This window comes from Elgaria multicarinata, chromosome 16 (genome assembly GCF_023053635.1).
Source record: "Elgaria multicarinata webbii isolate HBS135686 ecotype San Diego chromosome 16, rElgMul1.1.pri, whole genome shotgun sequence".
Classification (NCBI taxonomy): Eukaryota; Metazoa; Chordata; class Lepidosauria; order Squamata; family Anguidae; genus Elgaria; species Elgaria multicarinata.
The window spans coordinates 29275845-29297805 of record NC_086186.1 but is presented as its reverse complement, the minus strand read 5'-3'; the positions used below and the strand labels follow the sequence as shown (position 1 = coordinate 29297805).

At 41.8% G+C, this 21961-nt stretch overlaps 1 protein-coding gene across 2 annotated transcripts in view; it reads right to left on the bottom strand.

Annotated features, from left to right (window-relative positions):
• The window catches only part of PIAS1 (protein inhibitor of activated STAT 1), a 56573-nt gene extending 38341 nt beyond the window's left edge, over positions 1 to 18232 (bottom strand). The window contains exons 1-2 of one of the 2 annotated variants that reach the window (XM_063142348.1): positions 18014 to 18034; positions 3299 to 3415 (exon numbers count right to left, since the gene is read on the bottom strand). Coding sequence is in view for 1 of the 2 variants with exons in the window: in XM_063142350.1 (XP_062998420.1) it covers positions 18178 to 18201 (24 nt within the window). In the remaining variant the exon portion in view is untranslated. Of the gene's footprint in view, positions 1 to 3298; positions 3416 to 18013; positions 18035 to 18177 lie in introns of those variants that run through there. The other variant, XM_063142350.1, reaches the window with a different exon arrangement.
• Between the last annotated feature and the right edge of the window lie 3729 nt (positions 18233 to 21961).

Genomic DNA, 21961 nt, shown 5'->3' with positions numbered 1-21961 from the left:
CAGTGGATCAGTTTGCACAATCAGCACAGGCCACTATTGGAAAAAATTGAACAGTTTTGGGTTATAAAATGTTTTCTTTCAGAATTTAAGACAAAGAGTTCATATGGCAAGCCGCCATAGACCCCCTTGTGTTGACACATGCCTGTGGAGCCCTGCTGGGCAAGAGCAGAAGGGGATTCTGCCGCTCTTACGTGGTGACTCTGTAGGCATGCAAAATAGGCAACGGAGCCTGCCACACCACAAAATCATCAACGCTTGTGCAAATGGTCAACTCTGCACACCATTGATTATTTGTGTTGGTTATTTCAGGGGAATAACGAACTGTGGTATGGAAAAGGTTCCCAAGATGACGAGCCTTCAACCATGGAGTTGACTATTAATTAACACATGATTGACTATTGTGTCGTCCAAACTTGCCCAATATAACCTTAGGAACTTAAGGCTGCTTTATGTTCCTAAAGCAGCCTTCACCAACCTGGTGTCCTCCAAATGTTTTAGACTACAATGCCCAGCATTCCTGACCATTGGCCATGCATGAGGCTGATGGAAGCTGAAGTCCAAGATACCTGGAAGGCACCAAGTGGGGGAAGGCAATAAAGTGGCTTTAGATCTTAAACAGCACTTTAAAAAAAGATTGCCTAATTTTCAATTTTTCCCAACATTTCCATTTCCCCACAAGAACACACACACACACACACACACACACACACACACCTTTCCCCCCATGGCTTCAAAATTTCCAGAAATCTTACGTTTCTACATGTGCATTCAGCTACTCCTGACAATCTCAAGAACAAATTGCCAAGTTCCAACTTGCTATCAATTGTCTGGAGCAGCCCTGTAAGCCAGCTCACAAAAGTTACTAACCTTATTTTGTTGATTGTGACATGCAAACCCAGAATGCTAGGTTGATTAGAGGTAAACAATCCAGCAGTTAGCCCACAGTTTGCTCCAGGTTTGCACATCATGACCAAGAACCTACGAATGGCCCGATTGTAGGTTATTAATTAAAAGTGAAGTGGTGTGCATGAGAGAGGGAATGTGCTTACTTACTCCCATTCACCCTGTCAATTCGTGGGTTAAATAACCCACAAATTGGTATTATGCACAAGCTAGCCAATCTCACAATCTTACTTGTAGCAAAATGCTATGTTCCATTTTACTAACATTTGCTTCATCAGTTGTTTTACAAGACAAACTGATGAAAAACCAGGTTCAAATTAAGTCCACAGAAAATAGCAGTAAATGGTTCATGAAGACTAAGTGTGAACCTTTGCTATTATATGCAGTCTGCCCTTAAATCCTATTTATAAGATTATAACCTAAGTATGCTATTAGGAAGATATTATAAAAATTATCACCCAGCTGCTGAAGAGTTGTAAAGGGAAGCAGGACAAGAATAATTCAATTTGCATTATGTTTTTGGAATGCTAAAACCTGGAGTCCTTATAAGTCATCAAGGAAGAGAGAGGTATGGAAATACATCACACTTCTTCACATTTAAGGAGTGTACAGTTAATTGAAGGAAAAGAAAAGATTACTCCCTTCAGATTATGTATACAGAATGTAGGAAGATAGCAACCAAGAAATTGGCTGGGATAAGGCACAATCACAGATTTTTCCTTCCCAAAGGACACAACATCTTCATCCAATGAAGCCTTGAAGTGTGCCCATAATTATAAAAGATAGAACAGAACAGGCCAATCTGTTCAGTATTTTGGCTGCTTGTCTCCTAGGAGAATGTCTGAGAGTGGCCGCAAGACTGGAAGCAGACTCAGGCTGGTCTTGCCTATTCCAACCTCTTAGCTTGCATATAGCAGAAAATACTTGTGGCACTCTGAAAAGGAGAGAGGTGTAAGAACACCAGGGGAGTGCTACCCACACACACAGCAGATCCAAAAATGGGCACCAAGAAGTGAGACTACATGGCAGCTGGGGTTCCATGAACAGCCCAAGGGCAAATAGAAAGAACTTACGAAATCTTAAGGTATTCAAGAAACATGGACAACACATGCAACAGCCCTGAAGCTTTGGCCAAAAACCCAACATGGCAAACCTAGGTAAATTCCAGAGATAAAGCTAGGTTAACTCAGTCCTCATCCTTAAAAGGCCCCATATTGTTTGACAACTTTGATTCTTGAGCTGAAAGCTAGAACTCAGCAGCAGTGAGACCTGCTCTCACTGGTATCTGCTTCTCTTCCCTCGCACCATGGAAGGCACCAGGCTGGCCTCTTCTTGGGGCAGTTAGTGGGAAGGGGAAGAAGCGCTGCCAGTAGAGAACCAGACATGTAAAGTCATTAAGTGCTGATCTCTAGGGTGGTGCTACCTTTCAAACACTCTAGGAAGCCTATTGTGCACACCTGGTACCACCCTCATCATCACCACAAAAGGCTGGCATCAATATTTTTGGGGCTTGGGATGATTCACTTTGGACAAATATGTCTCCAAAATAACTGTCACTTATTCAGCACCCAACACAATCTTTTCAGCATGCCTCAAGGTCACGCCAGTCTTTTTGCCACAATCCACTTAGCATCACTTCTGCTTTAAGCTTCATTTAAAATTAATGGAACTTTCAAGTTTCAGCATTACTGCCTTTTATTTGTATGGGGCTGTGTAAAGCTACATGCCTCCCCATGCCTCTAAGATTCAAGGATGAAAGTTGCAAGTCAAAGATGTTTAAGATTCATTCACTGTCTGAACTTTATTGTTATTTTTAGTATTAAACAAGGTTGTGGGATATAACAGCCTTCTTTATTTTAGTGCTAGAAAAATAAAGTCATCTCTGCTGGCATTTTCAATCTTTATTACCTCTGTTGTATTTAGCCATGCAGATGGGAGCTGTTTTACGTTGGTATTTTTGCTTGGTTTAAAGACAAGTAATTGTAGAAAAATACATGAGCATTACTTGGTGTACACCATGGAGTGTCTGCATGGAGAATTAAAACCGCTTCCAAGAACCAAGACAAAAGGCAAAAAAATAAAGACGCCATACTTCCAGGGAGTTGAGATAAGCTTGTTAGATAAATTTTCCCTTTGTTACTTAAAAAATGGTTTTGCCCCCAAGTTCCCCTCCATTCAACTGCGGGAATAATGTCATTAGTTAGGCAACCATCACTGGAGTCTACTAGCCCATAATTAATTAATTTAAAGGGAACTAGTTTCAAAACAGTTGCCCCAATCCTCTGATCACCATAGGTCACAGAGCACATTACTGGTGCTTTCTTTGCATCCAAATACATAGAAGACAGTTAAATGCTTAGCATTTCTAGTCTTTCTGCCTTGCCTATGAAGCTACCTGTAGCTATGCAATGGCCAGGTTCCAAGAAGCTACTTTAGTCACGGCCAACAGCTTCCAAGCACCCAGTTTAGGAGAGAAATTCAGGGTAATGAATAGAGACAGCTTGTTCAAGTACTTTAAGGCAAAAGAGAAATAAGGTAAGTAAAAATTGTTGTCAGAGAGAAGGAAATTGTTTTAAGAGAAAGAATTATGGAACAGAAGCTGATGTTATACAGAAGAGAAGGTGAGGCGGGAGTTGTGGTGCTTGCTGTCAGGGACAGGATCAGTAGGGCAGACAAGTGGTTTCTAAATGAGGATGGGGTCACCAGGTAAAATGGAGAACTCCGGACACATCCACCATGTCCTTACAAAGGAGAAGAAAATGGCTAGGGTTGTGAAACTGGCAGCTAACACGAAGATTTGTTTGGCAAGAAAGCAGAGCTACAAGCAAGGGGAACTTACACTGATGGCAGTCAGCAAATGCAAGGACAGACTTCCGCCAAAGACATTCACAGCTGCCGTGAGCAAGAGAAAGGAAGCAAACAGAGGATGTGAGCCAGCACCAAGTATTAGGAGGGCAGATGGAACTATAAGAAGGGGGATGGGATAATGGAGTTAAAGCTGGAAACAGGCAGAATCAAGGCAGGGAAAGGAAACAACTGAGGAGCAAGGGCGGAGGAGAAAGGCCTGGGCAGGAGGGCAATAGAATGTAAGTACAGTAGGTATGTGATGGAGCGAGGAAGCAGAAGAGCAAAAGTGGGACAATTCAAGAAGATCAACGTATCATCAGATAACATATGAAACTTTTCCAGCTCACAACTGCAGAAAGTATCTTTAAACTGGCTCTAAAATCAAGCTCTTCATAATCAAGAATCCTCTATTATGCCCAAAAGAGCTGACAGTTTTCTGCCAGCTACAAATAAAAGCCAGATGTTGAAGACATTTTACAGTGGCTGAGTTCAGACAACACTATAGTCAAAGGTGGGGTATTAATCAACTCGACCGTTGTTTATCTAGGGGGTACTCCCCACACATGATAATAATCAACTGTAGTGTGGATTGGGATCGGCGTTGAGTTGACTGTTATTCCACGTTGAGTTGACACCTCTCTCCTCTTCGCTCCTTCCACTGCTATCGCATCAGCCATTGCTACCAAAAATCCATCGTGCCAGCTGGATTAGAGCAGCAGGCGCCACTTTGACCACTCTTACCTTGCAACTCTGTGGCTGACAAAATAACCAACGTTGCCCTCAACACAACACAATAACAAAAGGTAGTTCAAATAGTCAACTCTGCGCAGCGTTGGTTATTTGTGTTGGTTATTTCAACCAAATAACCAACTGTTGGTTAAAAAACTCCCTCCACACAACACAACAATCCATGGTGGGTTAAAAAACCAACCATTTAAACCCCCATTGGTTATCGTGTTGTCTGAATACAGTCAGTCTGTTTAACCTGAAACAAGTTGACTACATTCATTTTGAGCATTCAACTCTGATATCAAGACATTTTGAGACCTCTGAAATAAGCACCATTTCATCCCATGGTCCAGTTTTAGAAATGCATTTTTCCATAAATGTCGTAACAACAAATGACTACAAGACAAGACAAATTGGGCAACGTGATAGACATAATAGTAGTCAAATCTAAAATCAAAGTTGGAATTAATTTTTTATGCAATTCTCCCAAGAAAGTACATATATTTGTGTGTACAGCTTCTCAGGCATGCTAGAATTAGTGTCAAACAGTAATCCATACCTTTATTTTTTTCCCTTATAAACTAAGTAAGCAAAGTGTAAAATATTGACCAGTGTTCCAATAAAAATAATTCCCAAATAAAGCTTTGAAAATGTTTAAACATTTGAATGACACGAAGTGCATATTACTGAATTTTGTTTCTTAAGCAAATATCTGTTCAACTACTTTTGGATACTGGAAAAACTTTAGATATTTATGAACTGTGAAATGGGATACTTTTTAAAATTTTTGTTTAACTAAATTAAGTCAAGCATGCTAAATAAGATATTGTTTTAGGACAGTGGAAAATTTTCCAGTTCAAGTTTTTCCAGAAACCTGGTACTGTTCCCAATACTAAATTACTTCCTTAACCTGGTATTTCTATGCACATTGCTTCTGTATAATTTGTTCCTGTATAGTTTGTACCTCTTAAGTTTTCTAGTTTAATGGACTCTATGCCCTCTTTGATATACAGAGCACACACATGTCAGTATATCCTTCCTAGTCCTTTGTACAGATGTCATATCCCAAGGTAACCATATCCCACGATTACCATATCCTACTGATTCTCTCTAGTCTACAACATTTTAGATATACATGCTACAGCAGTAAGCACTCCATCCTACACCCCATCTTGGCTATTTAAAAAAACAACTTGCAACATAAAATATCTTAATTACTTGCAACATAAAATACCTTATTTTAAATAAAAGCAGCACACAAACCTATCACAATTACTACTTTAGTGTTAATGATTCCTTTTAAAATGAATGCAAAATACTTCAAAATATTAGTCTAAACTAATTTGGTCCAGTTTCCACAAGAAAAGGCAAGCACAGCGTAAGATGACTTGAAAGGCAGTGAGCAAGGAATTTGGATCAAGAAATAAAGCCGCCTTCATTAAAAGACTTGCTTATAGGTGGCTGAATTATACATTTCCTAATCTGCCCTGCCAAATTACTACCTCATTCAGCATAAGTGACAAAGGTATTTTAGTGAAACAGCTCATCATTATTTGGTATGAACTCTTCTATTTTCTAAATAGAATACTATTTAGAAAATATTGTGAGAGAAATAGTATTCTATTTAGATTGTTTATGTCCGTCAAGCAGATTGCAAGGGCAGCCAGTTATCAGTTAGGGAGAGCTATTAAGGCTGCAACCTACACACGTGTAGATGGAAATCTCATTTCACTGGGACTTACTTCTAACTAAATCTATTCCAGTGAAGGTGCTAGCCTCTTCAGAAACATAAGAGTCCTACAAACATAGAATTGATCAGATATACTGGTCAATATATTGAATACCTTGCTACATAACAAGTGTTACATTATTATCTAACCTAGCTCTCTTTATGGCTGAGAATTTGTTCACTTTCTATTCTGCCAGATGCTTTCAATCAATTTACCTGGAACAGATGTTATACTAACTGGCCTGTCGTTCGGCCTGTCATCTCAAGAATTCCCAACCCCCGATCCCTTTTTAAAAGTTGGTGTTACATTAGCCATCCTCCAGTCCTCTGGTACAGAGGCTGAGCTTAAGGACATGCTGCATATTTCGGTTAAAAGATCAAAAATTTTACATTTGAGTTCCTTGATTTATTTGCTGTCAATTTGTCAATAAGGTTGAGAACTTCATCTTTTGCCACCACTATTTGCCTCAGTTTCTCAGACTGCCTTCCTGAAAACATCTGTTCAGGCACAGGTATCTGTCCAAACGTTTTGCCTGAATGCAGTTAGGGTGGCTTGTTAACCATGCAGCATGGCTAGTTAACCATTCTGAACAACCTAACAACAACCCATGGGCTCTCAACATGGCTTGTTCGAGCATCCCTTGACAATTTTCAGCTAAGATCTCAAGGGAAAAATCCTCCTTTTCCTACATCATGGTGGCACAATCTGATAATGCAATCCATACACACATACCCACCAACATCCAGGCAAAGTATTATTACTTTATTGTTTTTACAATTCCCCAAATTTGCCCATTTCATTTTACAACTAATGCTAAATTGTTGTAAACTGCCCAGAGAGCTTCGGCTGTGGGGCGGTATATAAATGTAATTAAATAAATAAATAAAATAAATAAATCCTCGGTTTTCCATCGTCTAGTTGTTTTCACACTAGCTTTCTTTTATGGCTCTTTGGTCTATTCCAAAAGCCTCTAGAACTCTCTCTCCTGTAACTCATCTGACACAGCATTGTTTGCACAATACAAGCATGAAGTCACATTAGGATAACACTTTTATTGGGCCCAACTAAAATGTCACAAAATAAATAGTAAACAAGCTTTAAATTCTTCTAGAAGAGTTCTGGAGAAATTAAAAGCTTATTCACCATTTTGTGACATTTTAGTTGTGCCTAATAAAGATACTATCCTACTGTGGTATTTAGAATCTTTCTAACAGAACAGTGTAGCTACTGACAACTTTTGCATGTTTTTACAGAAACATGCTTGTAACTGTCCCACAAAGGAATTCTGGAAATGGTGATTTTGTGGCTATCTAAATTCCATCAAAAGTATAATTACTATGAATACTTTTAGAAGATATTTAAACCTTTTTTACACTTAACCAGGGGAATTTTAGGATGTTTTTAGAATGTTTTTCGGATGTTTTAACAATGCATATTATGTTCTTAATTCAGTTTTATGTATTCTATATTTACTGATGTTCCCCGCCTCAATCAAAATGGAGAGGCGGGTAAGAAATCATCATCATCGTCATCGTCATCATCATCATCATCATCATCACCACCATACATGTCCCAAGAATATCTGCTCTGGCTCCCAGATGCTTCATGCATAATTTCCAACTTCCTAGTCATTTTTATTCAGACTGTTACACTCACTCCTTAAACCAAGCTTTCTCAGTTCTCATTTTTTTTCCTTCACACCCTTTGCAATTTCTCCCCTCCATGCAACCAGCCACTTCATTTCCCTTTCCCAGGACACTCCTATGACTTCTATCCTTCGCTTCCATCCATCACTTTCCCTCCCTCTTTAACTTCCATAGAGTACCACAGCTTCACAAGTTCTGCAGTTCGGCTAATCTTTCTCTGTGCCTTAATCAAACCCTGCCATCACCCATCACCTTCTCCCATCTACCGAAAGAAAGATATGTGTTGATCCTAAATGCACTGCATGAAAGCCCAACTGACATCAATAGGGCTTATTGATGTAATGCATTTAGTACTGAAAGCTGTTATTTCTGTTCAGCACCAGATCTGCAAATAGCTTTAAATAACTGATAAAACAATAACATGCTTATAAATAACACATGCTTGCTGCAGCAAGGACCAATGGCTCTTTGGGTTTATACCAGTGAAATGTTATTTTGGGAAGAGAATGAGAAGTCTTTATTAGACAACAGTTACCAGTGCATCCACAAATAAAATTTCCACCCCCATATCCCTGTAAATATAATTGATGAGAACTCCTAATGAAGTGTAAAACCCTTCACAAACAAGTATGCATACACTATTCATATTTATGTGTGCATGAAATTTGCAATCTAATTTTTATTGGCAAACATATTGAAGTACTGAATTATTTTTTACACTGATGCACAGCTGCTTATTTGATCTCTGCAGCTCCGACATGAAGAAATACAAATTTAAAAGATTACCTCTCAAAAGACATGCGAGAAGCACAACAAAATGCAAAATTGTAAATAGGGAGATGCAGAAGTGCATAGAGAAAACTGTTCATTAAAACAATTTGAATTGTGGTAGTATACTGTATGTATGTAACATTGAGATTAAGATATATCTCTACAACAGAAATGGTGTAAGCAAAATAATAAATCAAAAGCTGAAATTGGTGGTTTCTGCTTATTCGCTCACCTTGCCAGTGCTATTATAAAATTACATTTCCCCTCCTCAGAAGCCTATTCATCATTATTTCTACCACCTAAAACGCTACTAAGTACCTTTCTTGTTAGCAGCTTCCTCACACCAATTAAAACTCGTATTATTCTTTGATTTCTATTGAGAGATTAACCACCACCCATTCACCTTTGTAGAAGACACACAATATTTTAATTCAAAATATTTGTTTTGTTTCCAATCCCACCCCACTTTAAATGTACACCACTGAAACTTTAGCATAAACATCACAAATAATACCTCAGAGTTAGTTGTTCATTTATGTGCCTTCTCATTAATAAAAGCTATTTTAAGACCTTATTAAGGTATGGCAACTACTAAAAAAAATAGTTAGAGAGTAGTTCGGAATAGAGAATCCACATTACCCTCAAAATACTGGGTAAATGATACTAACATTTGCAGAATCTGTTGCGTAAAAAGCAGATACTGAATGAGATACGTAATATTTCATTACATTTTAGTTTGGATATAACATACAGATAACTGGAAGTCAACCTAGTCATAGAATTGTGTCAGCTCCTTGGTATTCTGAGGAGCTGAGGGCAATGAAATGACTTGTGTCAACGATTACAGCGCAAATGGCGCAAGACTCAGAACGAATACGACCCAACGCAGGTAAGAATACATTTGCGATCTTACTCTGTGGTGATAGCAGCGAAGAAATCTTATTTCTCCACCACCATTGTATCTGCTCAGCATCGTCTAACGAAGCTCTTTCATGTGGTCAAAGGCCTCTTAAGTGTAGGCCTTGGAACACAACAACCTGAACCCTCAAAGGCCCGCTGGGAACAATTTGCAAGACACTTTTCAGATAAAATCACTCGTATTCATGCTGACTTGGGATACCATTGTTTTGCCAGAGTCTGATATAAACGGGGTTGGTGCAACATCTAGTCATGTTAAAGATAACTTTCAGCTTGTGCAACCTGTGGATGTGGACAAACTGCTTGGAGGGCTGAGCCCTACTACTTGACCCCTTTGCCCATCCTGGCTTCTGAAATTTGCCAGAGCTGGGCTGGATATCTAGACATCCTAGGTGGTAAATGCCTCCTTGAAGTCCCCACAGCTTTAAAAAAAAAAGCTGTGGTGAGGCCCTTATTCAAAAAACCAAATCTCGATCCTACAATTTTATATAATTACTGTCCTGTCCCAACTTTGCCATTCTTGGCCAAGGTAGTGAGCATGTGGTGGCTTCACAACTCCAAGTTGTTTTGGATGAAACTGACTACCCAGATCCATTCCAATCAGTTTTCAGGCCTGGCTATGGGGCAGAAACAGACTTGATTGCCCTTGGTTGATGATTTATGCTGAGGAATGGATGGGGTGTGTGTGCAATCCTGTTGGTTCTTCTGGACCTCTCAGTGGCTTTCAGTACCACTGAACATGGTATCCTTCTGGATCGTTATTATTATTATTATTATTATTTACATTTCTATACCGCCCCATAGCCAAAGCTCTCTGGGCAGTTTACAAAGATTAAAACATTGAACATTTAAGAAAACAGATATACAAAATTTAAAAACCATAAAAACATAAAACAGATTATTATTATTTATTACATTTATATACCACCCCATAGCCAAAGCTCTCTAGGCAGTTTACAAAGACGATATCCGTTTAAACGGATATTGATCTGGGGTCAGAAAGCTCAACATATGCTGTTAAATGTGTGGAAGAAGAGAAAAGTCTTGACTCGGTGCCGAAAAGATAGCAATGTTGGCGCCAGGTGAGCCTCATTGAGGAGATTCCACAATTGGGAGGCCACCACCAAAAAGGCCCTCTCCCTTGTTGTCATCCTCCGAGCTTCCCTCAGAGTAGGCACCAGGAGGAGTACCTTAGATGTTGAGCATAGTGTATGGGTAGGTTCATGTCAAAAGAGGCATTCCGTCAGGTATTGTGGTCCCAAGCTGTGTAAGGCTTTATAGGTTAAAACCATCACCTTGAATCGGGCTCAGAAACATACAGGCAGCCAATGCAAGTGGGCCAGAATCTGTCTTATATATTCAAACCTTCTGGATCCTATTATCAATATGGCCACTACATTTTGTACAAGCTGCAGCTTCTGAACCAACTTCAAAGGCAGCCCCACGTAGAGCACATTGCAGTAATCTAACTCAGAGGTTACCTGAGCATAGACAACTGAAGCCAGGCTATCCCTGTCCAGACAGGGACATAGCTGGGCCACCAACCGAAGTTGGTAGAAGGCACTCCATGCCACTGAGGCCACCTGAGCCTCAAGTGACAGAGATGGTTCTAGGAGAACCCCCAAGCTATGAACCTGCTCCTTCAGGGGGAGTGCAACCCCATCCAGAACAGGATGAACACCCTCTATCTGGTCAGAAGAACCACCCACTAACAGCATGCCAGTCTTGCCTGGATTGAGTTTGTTTATCAGCCCTCATCCAGTCCATTGTCACAGCCAGGCACCGGTTTAGCACATCCACAGCCTCACCTGATGAAGATGAAAAGGAGAAATAGAGCTGTGTGTCATCAGCGTACTGATGACAACGCATTCCAAAACTCCAGATGACCACATCCAATGGATTCATGTAGATGTTGAACAGCATGGGGGACAAGACTGACCCATGCAGAACCCCATACTGGAGAATCCACGGGCCCAGCAATGTTCCCCAAGCACCACCTTCTGGAGCCGACCAGCCAAGTAGGAGCGGAACCACTGCAATGCAGCACCTCCCACTCCCAACTCAGACAGCTCTCCCAGAAGGATAGCATGGTTGATGGGTATCAAAAGCCGCTGAGAGATCAAGGAGAATCAACAGAGTCTCAGTCCCTCTGTCTTTCTCCCAACATAGGTCATCATACAGGGCGACCAAGGCCGTTTCTGTGCCAAAACCAGGCCTGAAACCTGACTGAAATAGATCCAGATAATCAGTCTCATCCAAGAGTGTCTGGAGCTGGCCTGCAACTACTCGCTCAAGGACCTTGCCCGGGATTGGAACCTTTGCCACTGGCCTAGAGTTAAGATTTTCCAGGTCCAGGGAATATTTCTTGAGGTGTGGTCTCACTGCCGACTCTTTCAGATGGCCTGGGACCACTCCCTCTCACAGAGAGGCATTAATCACTTCTCTGGCCCAGCCAGCTGTTCCATATGGATTGGGCTTTGGAGGCATGGCTTTAAAGTGGTTCTGGTCCTTTCTGGTCTCAGAAGATGGTGCTGGGGGACTTCTATTCCAGCCCATGGCCGTTAGCCTGTGGGGTGCTGCAAGGTTCTATCTTGACCCCCATGCTTTTTAACATCTACATGAAACCACTAAGGGAAGTCAAGAGATTTGGGCTGAAGTGTCATCAGTATGTGGATAATACTACCTTTTGTTTCCAGTTGCACATCCCAGGGAGGCTGTGAACTCTTGTAGCAGTGTCGGGAGGCTGTTTTGGGATGGATGAGGGTGAACAAGCTGAAATTTAATTCAGACAAGATGGAGGTTTTGTGGGTTGGGAAATCAACTACATCGGATGGAGATTTATAACTGGTCTTAGATGGGATTGCACTTCCCCTAAAAAACCATGTATGCAGCTTGGGAGTCCTCCTGGACTCTGAGCTAACTGGGGAAGCCCAGGTGGCTGTGGTGTCCAGGAGTGCATTCTACCAGCTTAGGCTGGTATGCCAGCTGCAACCCTTTCTGGAGAGGGCAGACCTTGCCTCAGCTATCTACACACTACTCACATCCAGGCTAGACTACTGTAATGTGATATACCTGGGGCTGCTTTTGAAGAACGTTCAGAAACTTCAGTTGGTGTAGAATGCGGCTCCCTGAGTTTTGATGGGAGCAAGGCAATTTGAACACATAATGCCTATACTGCACCAGCTGCACTGGTTACCTGAGCCCAATTCAAAGTGCTAGTTTTGACTTTTACAGCCCTAAACAGTTTGGGACCAAGTTACTTGAATAAGCATTCACTCATATAAGCCAGACCGCACTTTAAGATCAAAAAGAGAGGCCCTTCTTGTTTGCCCACCTGTGAGAGAAATTAGCTGGGTGTCCACAAGGGAGAGGGCCTTTTCAGCAGTGGCCCCACACCTCTGGAACAAACCCCCCATCCGAGGCCTGCCAAGCACCATCCTTGCAGGCTTTTATGAAGGCCTTAAAAACATTTTATTTTACTGTGGCCTTCTCATGTTTTAAACTGCTTTTATGAATTGCTGTAAGCCGCCTTGTGTGGGCTTCTGCCCTGAAAGGCAGCCAAGAAATATTTTAAATAAATAAAGTGGATATTCACTGAGACAATAGAGAGCAAAACAGAAGTTCACTTCTCCCTATAATTGAATGGGACTGTTTTAATCTTAATTGGTTAGATCTGGACTTAGTTGAATTTAGGTCCCACTGAAATCAATAGGGCAAATTATTCATAAATCCTATTGATTTCAATGGAAATTTAGAACAATTAACTTAATCTGGATCACACTCAGTCTAAATCTGATGTGTGTGCATGTGCAAGTATTGTCCCCAACTAGAGAAGTGGGCAACATTAGCTTGGCATGAAAATGACCCTTCAGGGCATGGAAAGCTATAAAAGATGGAAAGTCTCATTCCAGCCTATGGGAGGGGGGGATTACAAGCAACTGCAATCTTAATGCTTCAACAATTTATTGCTATGCCTCCCTGCCATTTCTCAATAAAACATTTGCTGCAGCTAACATTTCGAAGAGGATTTCTCACAAGATCTACAAACTAACCTGTAATATTACCATACCTCAGGAAACAGGAGGACTGGACATTTCCTGCGTCACAGATCTGCAGTTTTTGGTTCACACTGTGCCAAACACAGGGAAGCAAAGAAAGTGAAAACAAACAAACATCAACCAGACAAAATATATTTTTCTCCAGACTTGGGTCAGGGTTGATTCTTCCTTTATGAAGAATCCCAAATGTAAATAAAATTTACTCAACCCTCTATGTAAAACTATCCTCCCACACTAAAGAAGGGAAGGCATTTTTTTTCCATCATGCCAAGCCTGGTGGCTTCTTTCCCCTCAAGCAGAAGGATAACATTGACAAGGCAGTCTATTTAAAGTTTAGGGTGCAATCTTTTGCAAGTTTAGACAAAAAAAATCCTACAACCAGCTTTCCTTCACCAGCATGCCTGGGGAATGCTGGGGTTGTATGACTCTTTTCGGTCTAAACTGGCATAGGTTTGCACCCTTAAACACTGGAATCCCGCCTTGCTCCTGAACGCTCAGGTGATGGCCATGACCAGGCGTGCCTTTGCACTGCTTTGGCTGGTGTGCCAGTTCATTCATTCATTCATTCCATTTCTATACCACCCTTATACCAGCTCTGTGGGGAGTTCACAAATTAAAAACCATTACATGAAGTATAAAAACCATTCCTATAAGGACATAAATAGTTGTGTCCGTTCCTGGAGAAGACTTCCTTCACCACAGCAATGCATGCTTTAATTGCTTCCTCTGTGCTCTATGTAAAGAGTGTTTGAAAACTGTAGCTGATGCAAAATGTGCAGCCAGATTGCTTTTGAGTGTGCGCTGCATGGATCATCTTGCACTGGTCCTATACCGAGTGCACTGGCTTCCAACTTCTTTCCAGGCTCAGTTCACAGAGACGCTGTCTCACCACCAAAAGAGGTTAGGTTGGTAGGAACATGGGACAGTTCCTGGGCTGAATCCAACTGTGTCTGTACACCAGCAGAACAGGAACCACTAGTGGGATGGATTCCCCCTCCCCTCTGGGCACCTCTCAAATCTTCTCCAGATGAGAAAGGGAAACTGCTATTGCAAACAGTGCATAAGTAAACTATGGAATTCGCTACCACAAGATGTAGTGATGGCCACCAATTTAGATGGCTTTTAAAGGGAGTTGGCAATAAGCCTACGTATACCGGTTGCTGAGGAACGTGGGCGGGAGGGTGCTGTTACACCATGGCTTGCTTGTGGCTCCCTGGTCAACAGCTGGCTGGCCACCACATGAACAGAGTGCTGGACTAGATGGACCCTTGGTCTGATCCAGCATGGCACGTACATGAGCAAAAGTTCACTTACATAATGAAGCCACCTTTTTTTTTATGGCAGCATCCTAATTGTGGAACTCCCTCCTTAGGGAGGTTAGATTAGCCCCTTCACTACTCAGTTTCCATCACGCAGTAAAGGCATATTTGTTCTGCTCTGCATTTGATGCTTTTAAACAGAGGACGATGGCACATTTTTAATCTTCCAGAGGTTTTATTCCTCTGTTCTTTTTTTTTTTTTTGCTGTGTAAATTGTTTTTAATATTTGTACACTGCCTTGAGGAATTTACGGTCGAAAGGCGGTCTATAAATATTTTAATAAACAAAAATTAATTATGCTGATATTGGAGAAAGCAATGGGAATCAACAGAAGAAGCAGGCAGAAAGAGGAATAGTGGAGGAGGGAACAAAGGCTTGCCCCTAGTTTGAAAGGAGAAGGAGATTAGAAGGCAGGCAAAGGTAGTCATAATCCAGAATAAAATGTTAAATTTAAGGTCTTAAAAAGAAACAGATAACATGCTTTTCCAAAAATCATCTAGTAATTTTCTCGAACTCAACAGGAGAAAGATTGCACATCTCTCCACATATATATTCCTTCTCTCCACAGGGGCATGGAAGGAAGAGGTGAAAGAAGAAAGTGCAATCTTTTTGCCATCTAAATCAAACAAGCTTTAAAATAACTGCTCTCTAATAAATGATCATCCTAGCCATTAACAGTCAGCTACTAATATCTTGCTGTATTTATTGCACCAAGATTAATGAAGCAACCACAAGTGTGAAGGAAAACAAAAAACCTTTTTATGCTTTACAACAAGCTGCTGCATAAATGGGCACTAGGTTTCTTTAAGTCTCCTGCTGCAAGACCAGCAAGATTCCACCCCCACCTCCAAACACAAAAGGCAATGAAGGTTATAAACAGGATCCATTCATCTTCACCTCACAAAGCGAGCTGCCATCAATGTGTACACAGACCCCCAAACGAGCAAAGCCCCCTTTGAAAAGTCAAAATGAAAAAATGTTTTTTTACAGAAAGACAACATGTATGATTTCCAGAACTATTAATACATCAAGAGATAGAGCAAATAAAATGATCCCCTGGTAAGTGACTTATAACAGGAAAACATTTTGCATGTGCTTTGAGATGTTATCAATAGAAACAATACATGCGATTTTTTTAAAAAATTGCCTTAATGACATCACGATTACTAAAGTTTACAGAACCTAGGAAAAAAGAAAACACTCCACATTTGTACTACACATTTTGTTATTATTCAATGTTTAATGTGTGACTTTCATAACAGTTTTTGAATTTTATAGTGTTTAGACAGCCAGGTTCTCAAAACAGATTAGGATGTTAGGACATGTACTGAATACTTCCAAAAATTCCTTAATGTTTACCAAGGGTGGGAATGTTGAGAAAAAATTTAAAAGAAATTATTCCTTATTACCAGGAAGTCCCATGTAATCATAACAAAAAACTGGCATTGTAGGTACCAACAGAGATATCAAACCTAACTCATTTAGAAAATAAGTCGTTTTTAAGACTTTCAGAAAAGTATTTTTTCAAAGATCCTTCTTGGGATGAAAGATTGACTGAAAAATTGTCTCACTTTCTAATATGAGCTTTTTTTGGTCAAGCTGTCATGCATAGAGACTATACTGAGAAATAGTGCAGCAGAAAATGGAACAAATGAGATTTAGCACTTTTAGTTTCCTCTCACTTTAAAACAGGAAACTAAGGTGGTGGGCGTTTCCTTCTATCTGCTATTCCTCTGGAGGATTCAGAAAGCTTTAACTTTCAACAGGAGAGAATGTCAGCTCAGGAAATGAGCTAAGAAAGATTCTTAAGCTATGTGATGGCAAAGCAAAGTACAGCCCAAGTTTCTACTCAGTTTCTTAGTCCCATTCATCTATGATTTTGAATAAAATTCAAGTTTGACAATAGTTTTGGAAGGTAGAAAAATGCATGCACACACCCTAGTTTTATTTACTTCCTCGCATAAGCTGTGTTCTCACAAACATCGTTTGAATTCCCTGTATATTGCAAGTATCTTTTGCTAGAGTAATAAAGCCTGTGCAACCCAGACCAGTTATTACAGAAAAGAAGGAAGAACACTTGACATCAACCAACATCAAAATAATCCACCAAAACTAGATCCCAGATTAAAAATAAACATTCATTTCTGTCCGTTTCCACTTCCTTCACACAACCCTTCTCTGCCACCATCCACATTACTAGGCATGTAAAAGTCAGGGACGGCTGTTGCTACTACTTTAAAAAAAGAAGAAAAATACACGCTTTCCTTGTTGCAAGCCCAGCACTACATTTTTCTGTCCTTTGCACAGTTCAAGAAAGCTAAGCAGGAAGAGCCATCTTTCATAAACATCTATTAAACTCTGGGGGTAAAAGGACCAGACCCTGGCCCACCAGGGAAGCAGCGGATGCTGTAGAAGTTGTACATTCAAACAATCGACTTCCAGATCATCCAGGAGAGACAGTGGAGGCTCATCTCATTATCCTCTGAGCCAGGGATGATGGGGATTGACTGTGCGGCCGGGGAGGGGGGGGGGGGGTCAGGTAAGGCCAAAGCTCCTTCCACATATGGTGGACAGCAGTTTGGGCAGACGAGGCGGAGCAGCTTTGTGCGAAGGGGGGACACATGGAGCCCCCTTATAGGAAGCTGAATCTGAACTGGGGGGGGGGAACCCACGAGCTCTCCGCCGCACCCCCCCTCCCCAAACAAGACTTACCCGGCCCAGGGTGTGGGGGAAAGAGATGGAAACTCCCTGATGGAGGGAGTGAAGTGTCACCCACAACTTGGGCAGAAGACCCAGCTGTACTGGGGAGGGGAGGGGAGGGGAGAGGGGGAGGGAGGATCCGGATCCGGATCCTTTCCTCCTTTGGGGAAGCGCAACTGGACAGGGAAGTGGGCTCAGCTGCTTCCCCTCCAGCCTCTTTGGGGCGACTTTCCTGGGATAACTCAGGGGAGGGAGGCAAAGGAAGCCGCGACCCCTCACTTCGCTGGGCTCGCGAGAGGCGCCACTCCCGCACCCGAGGGTCCTCTGCCCACGAAGCCGACGGGGTCCGGGGGGGGGAAGGACGAAAATCCCCCCAGTTCTCCCTCCCCCACCCCAAGAACGCCGCCCGCCGTCCCTTCGTCTTCTCCTTCCGCTGAAGCATCCGGCCCCCGAACCGGGCCGGTTGCACGGAGAAGAAGGGCGGAACGCGGGCAGAGGGAAGCCGCGGAGGGAGAGAGAGGGGGGAAGGAAGGGGGGCTCAAAACTGCGCCTTTACCTTTAGTTCCGCACTGTCCGCCATCTTGAATCGCGGGGCGCAGGCGCAGTGAACCCCGCCGGGAGGCCGCCTCCCACCCCCTCCGCCCCGCGCGCTGCGTTTGAATCAACGGCGCGCGGCCGCCATTTTGTTGGTCCCTCCTCAGGGCGGGACGAGGAGGGCGGCGTGTGCGAGGGGGCGCAGCGCGTCCCCGTCGCTATTGCCGCCCTTCTCGTTACCGAGGCTCGACGCGCGCCGTCGCGACTTGCTTTATTCTCTTGCACCATAGCGGGGCGGCGTTTATGGCCGTTCGAGGAAACGGAAGCCTGAGCGCGCGTCTTGACTTGTGCGCGTTTACTCCGAGGTCACTCAGGCTTCCTCCAAAGTGCGCGTGGGCAGAGGACAGCAGCCCGGTCCTGTGTTCGAAAGCTCACCTTGAGCGAGTTTAGCCGCCTCAGAAGCCAGGGAGGCTTCGTGATTAATACATTTACTCTCAATAAACCACCTCACTTCTTCATACCCCATATCCCATCCTGGGCACTGTAGTGCTGGCAATTGAACTCCTGTACTATTAGAACGAAGGGGGACGTTCCATGACGTCACAGCAGCTCAGACAATGGCTGGGGAGGGATTATTTCAATATTTCGCACCCTTCTGTAGGCCTCTAGGTTCATTTAGGGTGACCCTATGAAAAGGAGGACAGGGTTCCTGTATCTTTAACAGTAAAGTGGAAAAGGGAATTTCAGCAGGTATCAATTGAAGTGGGTGAAATTCCCTCTTCATCACAACAGTTAAAGCTACACTAGCTATAGGAGAGTGGCCAGATACAAAAGAGGGCAGGGCTCCTGCAGCTTTAACTGTTGTGATGAAGAGGGAATTTCACCCTCTTCAATTGACACCTGCTGAAATTCCCTTTTCTATATTACTGTTAAAGATACAGGAGCCCTGTCCTCCTTTTCATATGGTCACCCTAGCTTCATTGGTAACTGTCAGCCTGAGCCGCCGTCGTTTTGTCAGTCATACATACCCCATTCTGAAACCCATATAACAATTAAAGTATAGCATGAAAGATCCTCTCAATGTCTGTGTGGTTTTATCTCAACAAATCGGGCTTGAAGGAACCCTGATAGGTAGAAAGTTAAGATCTTTTTCAGGGACAAAAAAAACCATCTCTAAAGTAAAAATTACCTTCTGAGTCCTGACAAATCAGAAAAGAGTTCTCTACAGGTTGTTTTTTACCAGGAATACACATAAATAATTTGTAGATTTTTGTATACTGCACTGTGCAGACTCCTATTTTTTTTCTAAAAGCAAATAACTAATTTTCAATTGAATTCTTATTACTAGCTGAGAGACTAATAATATAGAAGGGGGGAGAATAAAACAACCTTTTAAAGTGAAAGTTCTAGGCCAACCCATTCATTTAAAGGTATGTTGTTAGCTCTTTTGCAGTTAACCATAATAATCTTACGTGCTTATTACACCTGATTAGGAACAATAATCTCTCACTACATATGGATGAGAAGGAATCTGACATGACTAGGCTATCTGAAGGAATGCCTCCTCCCATATGTAACTGCCCGGACCCTAAGGTCATCCTCAGGGGTCCTTCTCCGTGAACCCCTGCCAAAGGAAGTGAGGCAGGTGGCTACCAGGAGGAGCAGGGCCTTCTCTGCTGTGGCACCCTGGCTGTGGAATGAGCTCCCTAAGGAGGTTCGCCTGGCACCTACACTATATTCTTTCAGATGCCAGGTGAAGCCCTTTTTATTCTCTCAGCATTTTATCAGTCTGTAAATGTAATTTTAAATTCGCTGCTTTAAATTTGTATTTTAAATTTGTATTTCTGCTGCTGCTGATTTTATCCTGGTTGTGCTTTTTTATTGTATTTTATATCATGTTTTTATACTATTTGTTTTATACTTTGAATGGTTTTAATTTTTGTGATCCGCCCAGAGAACTTCGGCTTTGGGGCGGTATAAAAATGCAATAAATAAATAAATAGCTCTAAAAAGCAGGAGCTACACCAAGCAGGATATAGCGGTATGAATGCGGTATATGTATATAATTGTAATGAGCAAATATGATACATTTCTATTTTTCCCTGCTAATTAAAGCTTGGAATATGATTGCCATCTCTATAGCTCCTGTTCTGACATTAATCTCATGGCTGCAATTTACAAGGCTAATTTTTTAAAATTACATTTGCCGCCTTGGAAGGGTGTGGCGATTAGGATTGGAACTGTGCCATGCAGGGAGGCTTTTTAAAAAAAAACCAAAAAACCCTCCCACACCCACCCACTAACCATGCTGCAGTCCGAATGAAAATTCTCCCTCTCTAAAGCTACTCTCCACCTTGGGCAGGAAGGACAGATTGCATCAGCAACCTGAATTCTGAAGATAAATCTGCTTTTAAGCTACCTTGCATATTTTTCTTGCAGCCATCCAATGCCTATTATTCAGACTGGAAACTAGGGACAAATTTTAGCTCTTCAAGGCTACAATTCTTTTGTTTTTGAAGTAGTGATCCATTTTTCTGGAAGCTCACACATTCTAACCATTGGGAGGAACAGTATCAGACAAATTGCTAATATTTTAGCTTGGCCCCCTTTGAAGCCATCTTCTAGTTTAACTTGTCAAGATGAAAGGCCAGACAAGAAGGATTTTACTATTCTAATGCTTGTGACAATTAAATGCATCATAGTAATTAGTGTTTACTATAGAGATGGCAATCATATTCCAAGCTTTAATTAGCAGGGAAAAATAGAAATGTATCATATTTACTCATTACAATTATTCCCCCAAAGCCTATGGCTACAAAGCTAAGAGTCTTATTAAAAGTAGATTCCAGCATGTCCCCAAAGATAATACCATCCACCATCCACAGGAGAGCTGAACAGAGTTCAATGGGGCTTACTCCCATGGGGTAATTCAAAGCTAGGTAATTTCAGCCGTTTCCTCTTAATAAAGTAAGTACAAACTGGGTATGATACTAAACCTCCAGAAGTGCATAGATGTTGTAATGGACCATGACTAAAGGAGATGTAGTCTGGGTGATTTCTGATGAGAGTGATACATTTGTATTTAGTAGATTGTGGTACAGCACTGTATTGTAATAAAACTATGAGTTGTCTTCCTCACGTCTAAATAAATGGACGTGATTTTTTCAAAAGGCACACTCAGTACACCAAATATAAGAATCTCAAAACAGTGTATATGATAGGTGATTTTATACAATTCATTTTTAAGGCGAAAAAGATACTTCTATCCTGCTTTTCATCCCTCCAAGCAACTATGAAATGCTGCTTGTAATACTTACACAAGAATAACTGTGTGCTCATACAGCTGGATATTCTATTCTGTACACAAGTAGCTTTACTTTTTCTTAAGTCCAGTCTTGGCATCCTTCTCCTATATACATTTATTTGGAAGGAAATGGTACTTATTTATAAGTGAGTGTAAGGTAGGAAGGACCAGCGTTAATTGCAACCGCAGTCCATATCAACGAGGTGACGTAGACTCTTGTACAGTCACAAAACCTGAAACTCCACCTCCGTTTCATTAGCATGTCAAGTGCTGGTCCCTTTCATATGCCTTCCTGGTATCACCATTGCAAAATCTCTTTTCACTTGTTCACTCTTCCGCTATTGTGCCCGCCCCACCTCGTATCCTTCTCCTTCTCCCTCCAGTTCATTGGTTCTTTTCGTTGATGGACATTGTGATTGCTGTGGGTGCCTCCCCGCCCCGGTTTGTTGTCTAGCATTTTAGCGATTTAGTGTTTCATCAGCTAGGCACCATTTCTGCCTTT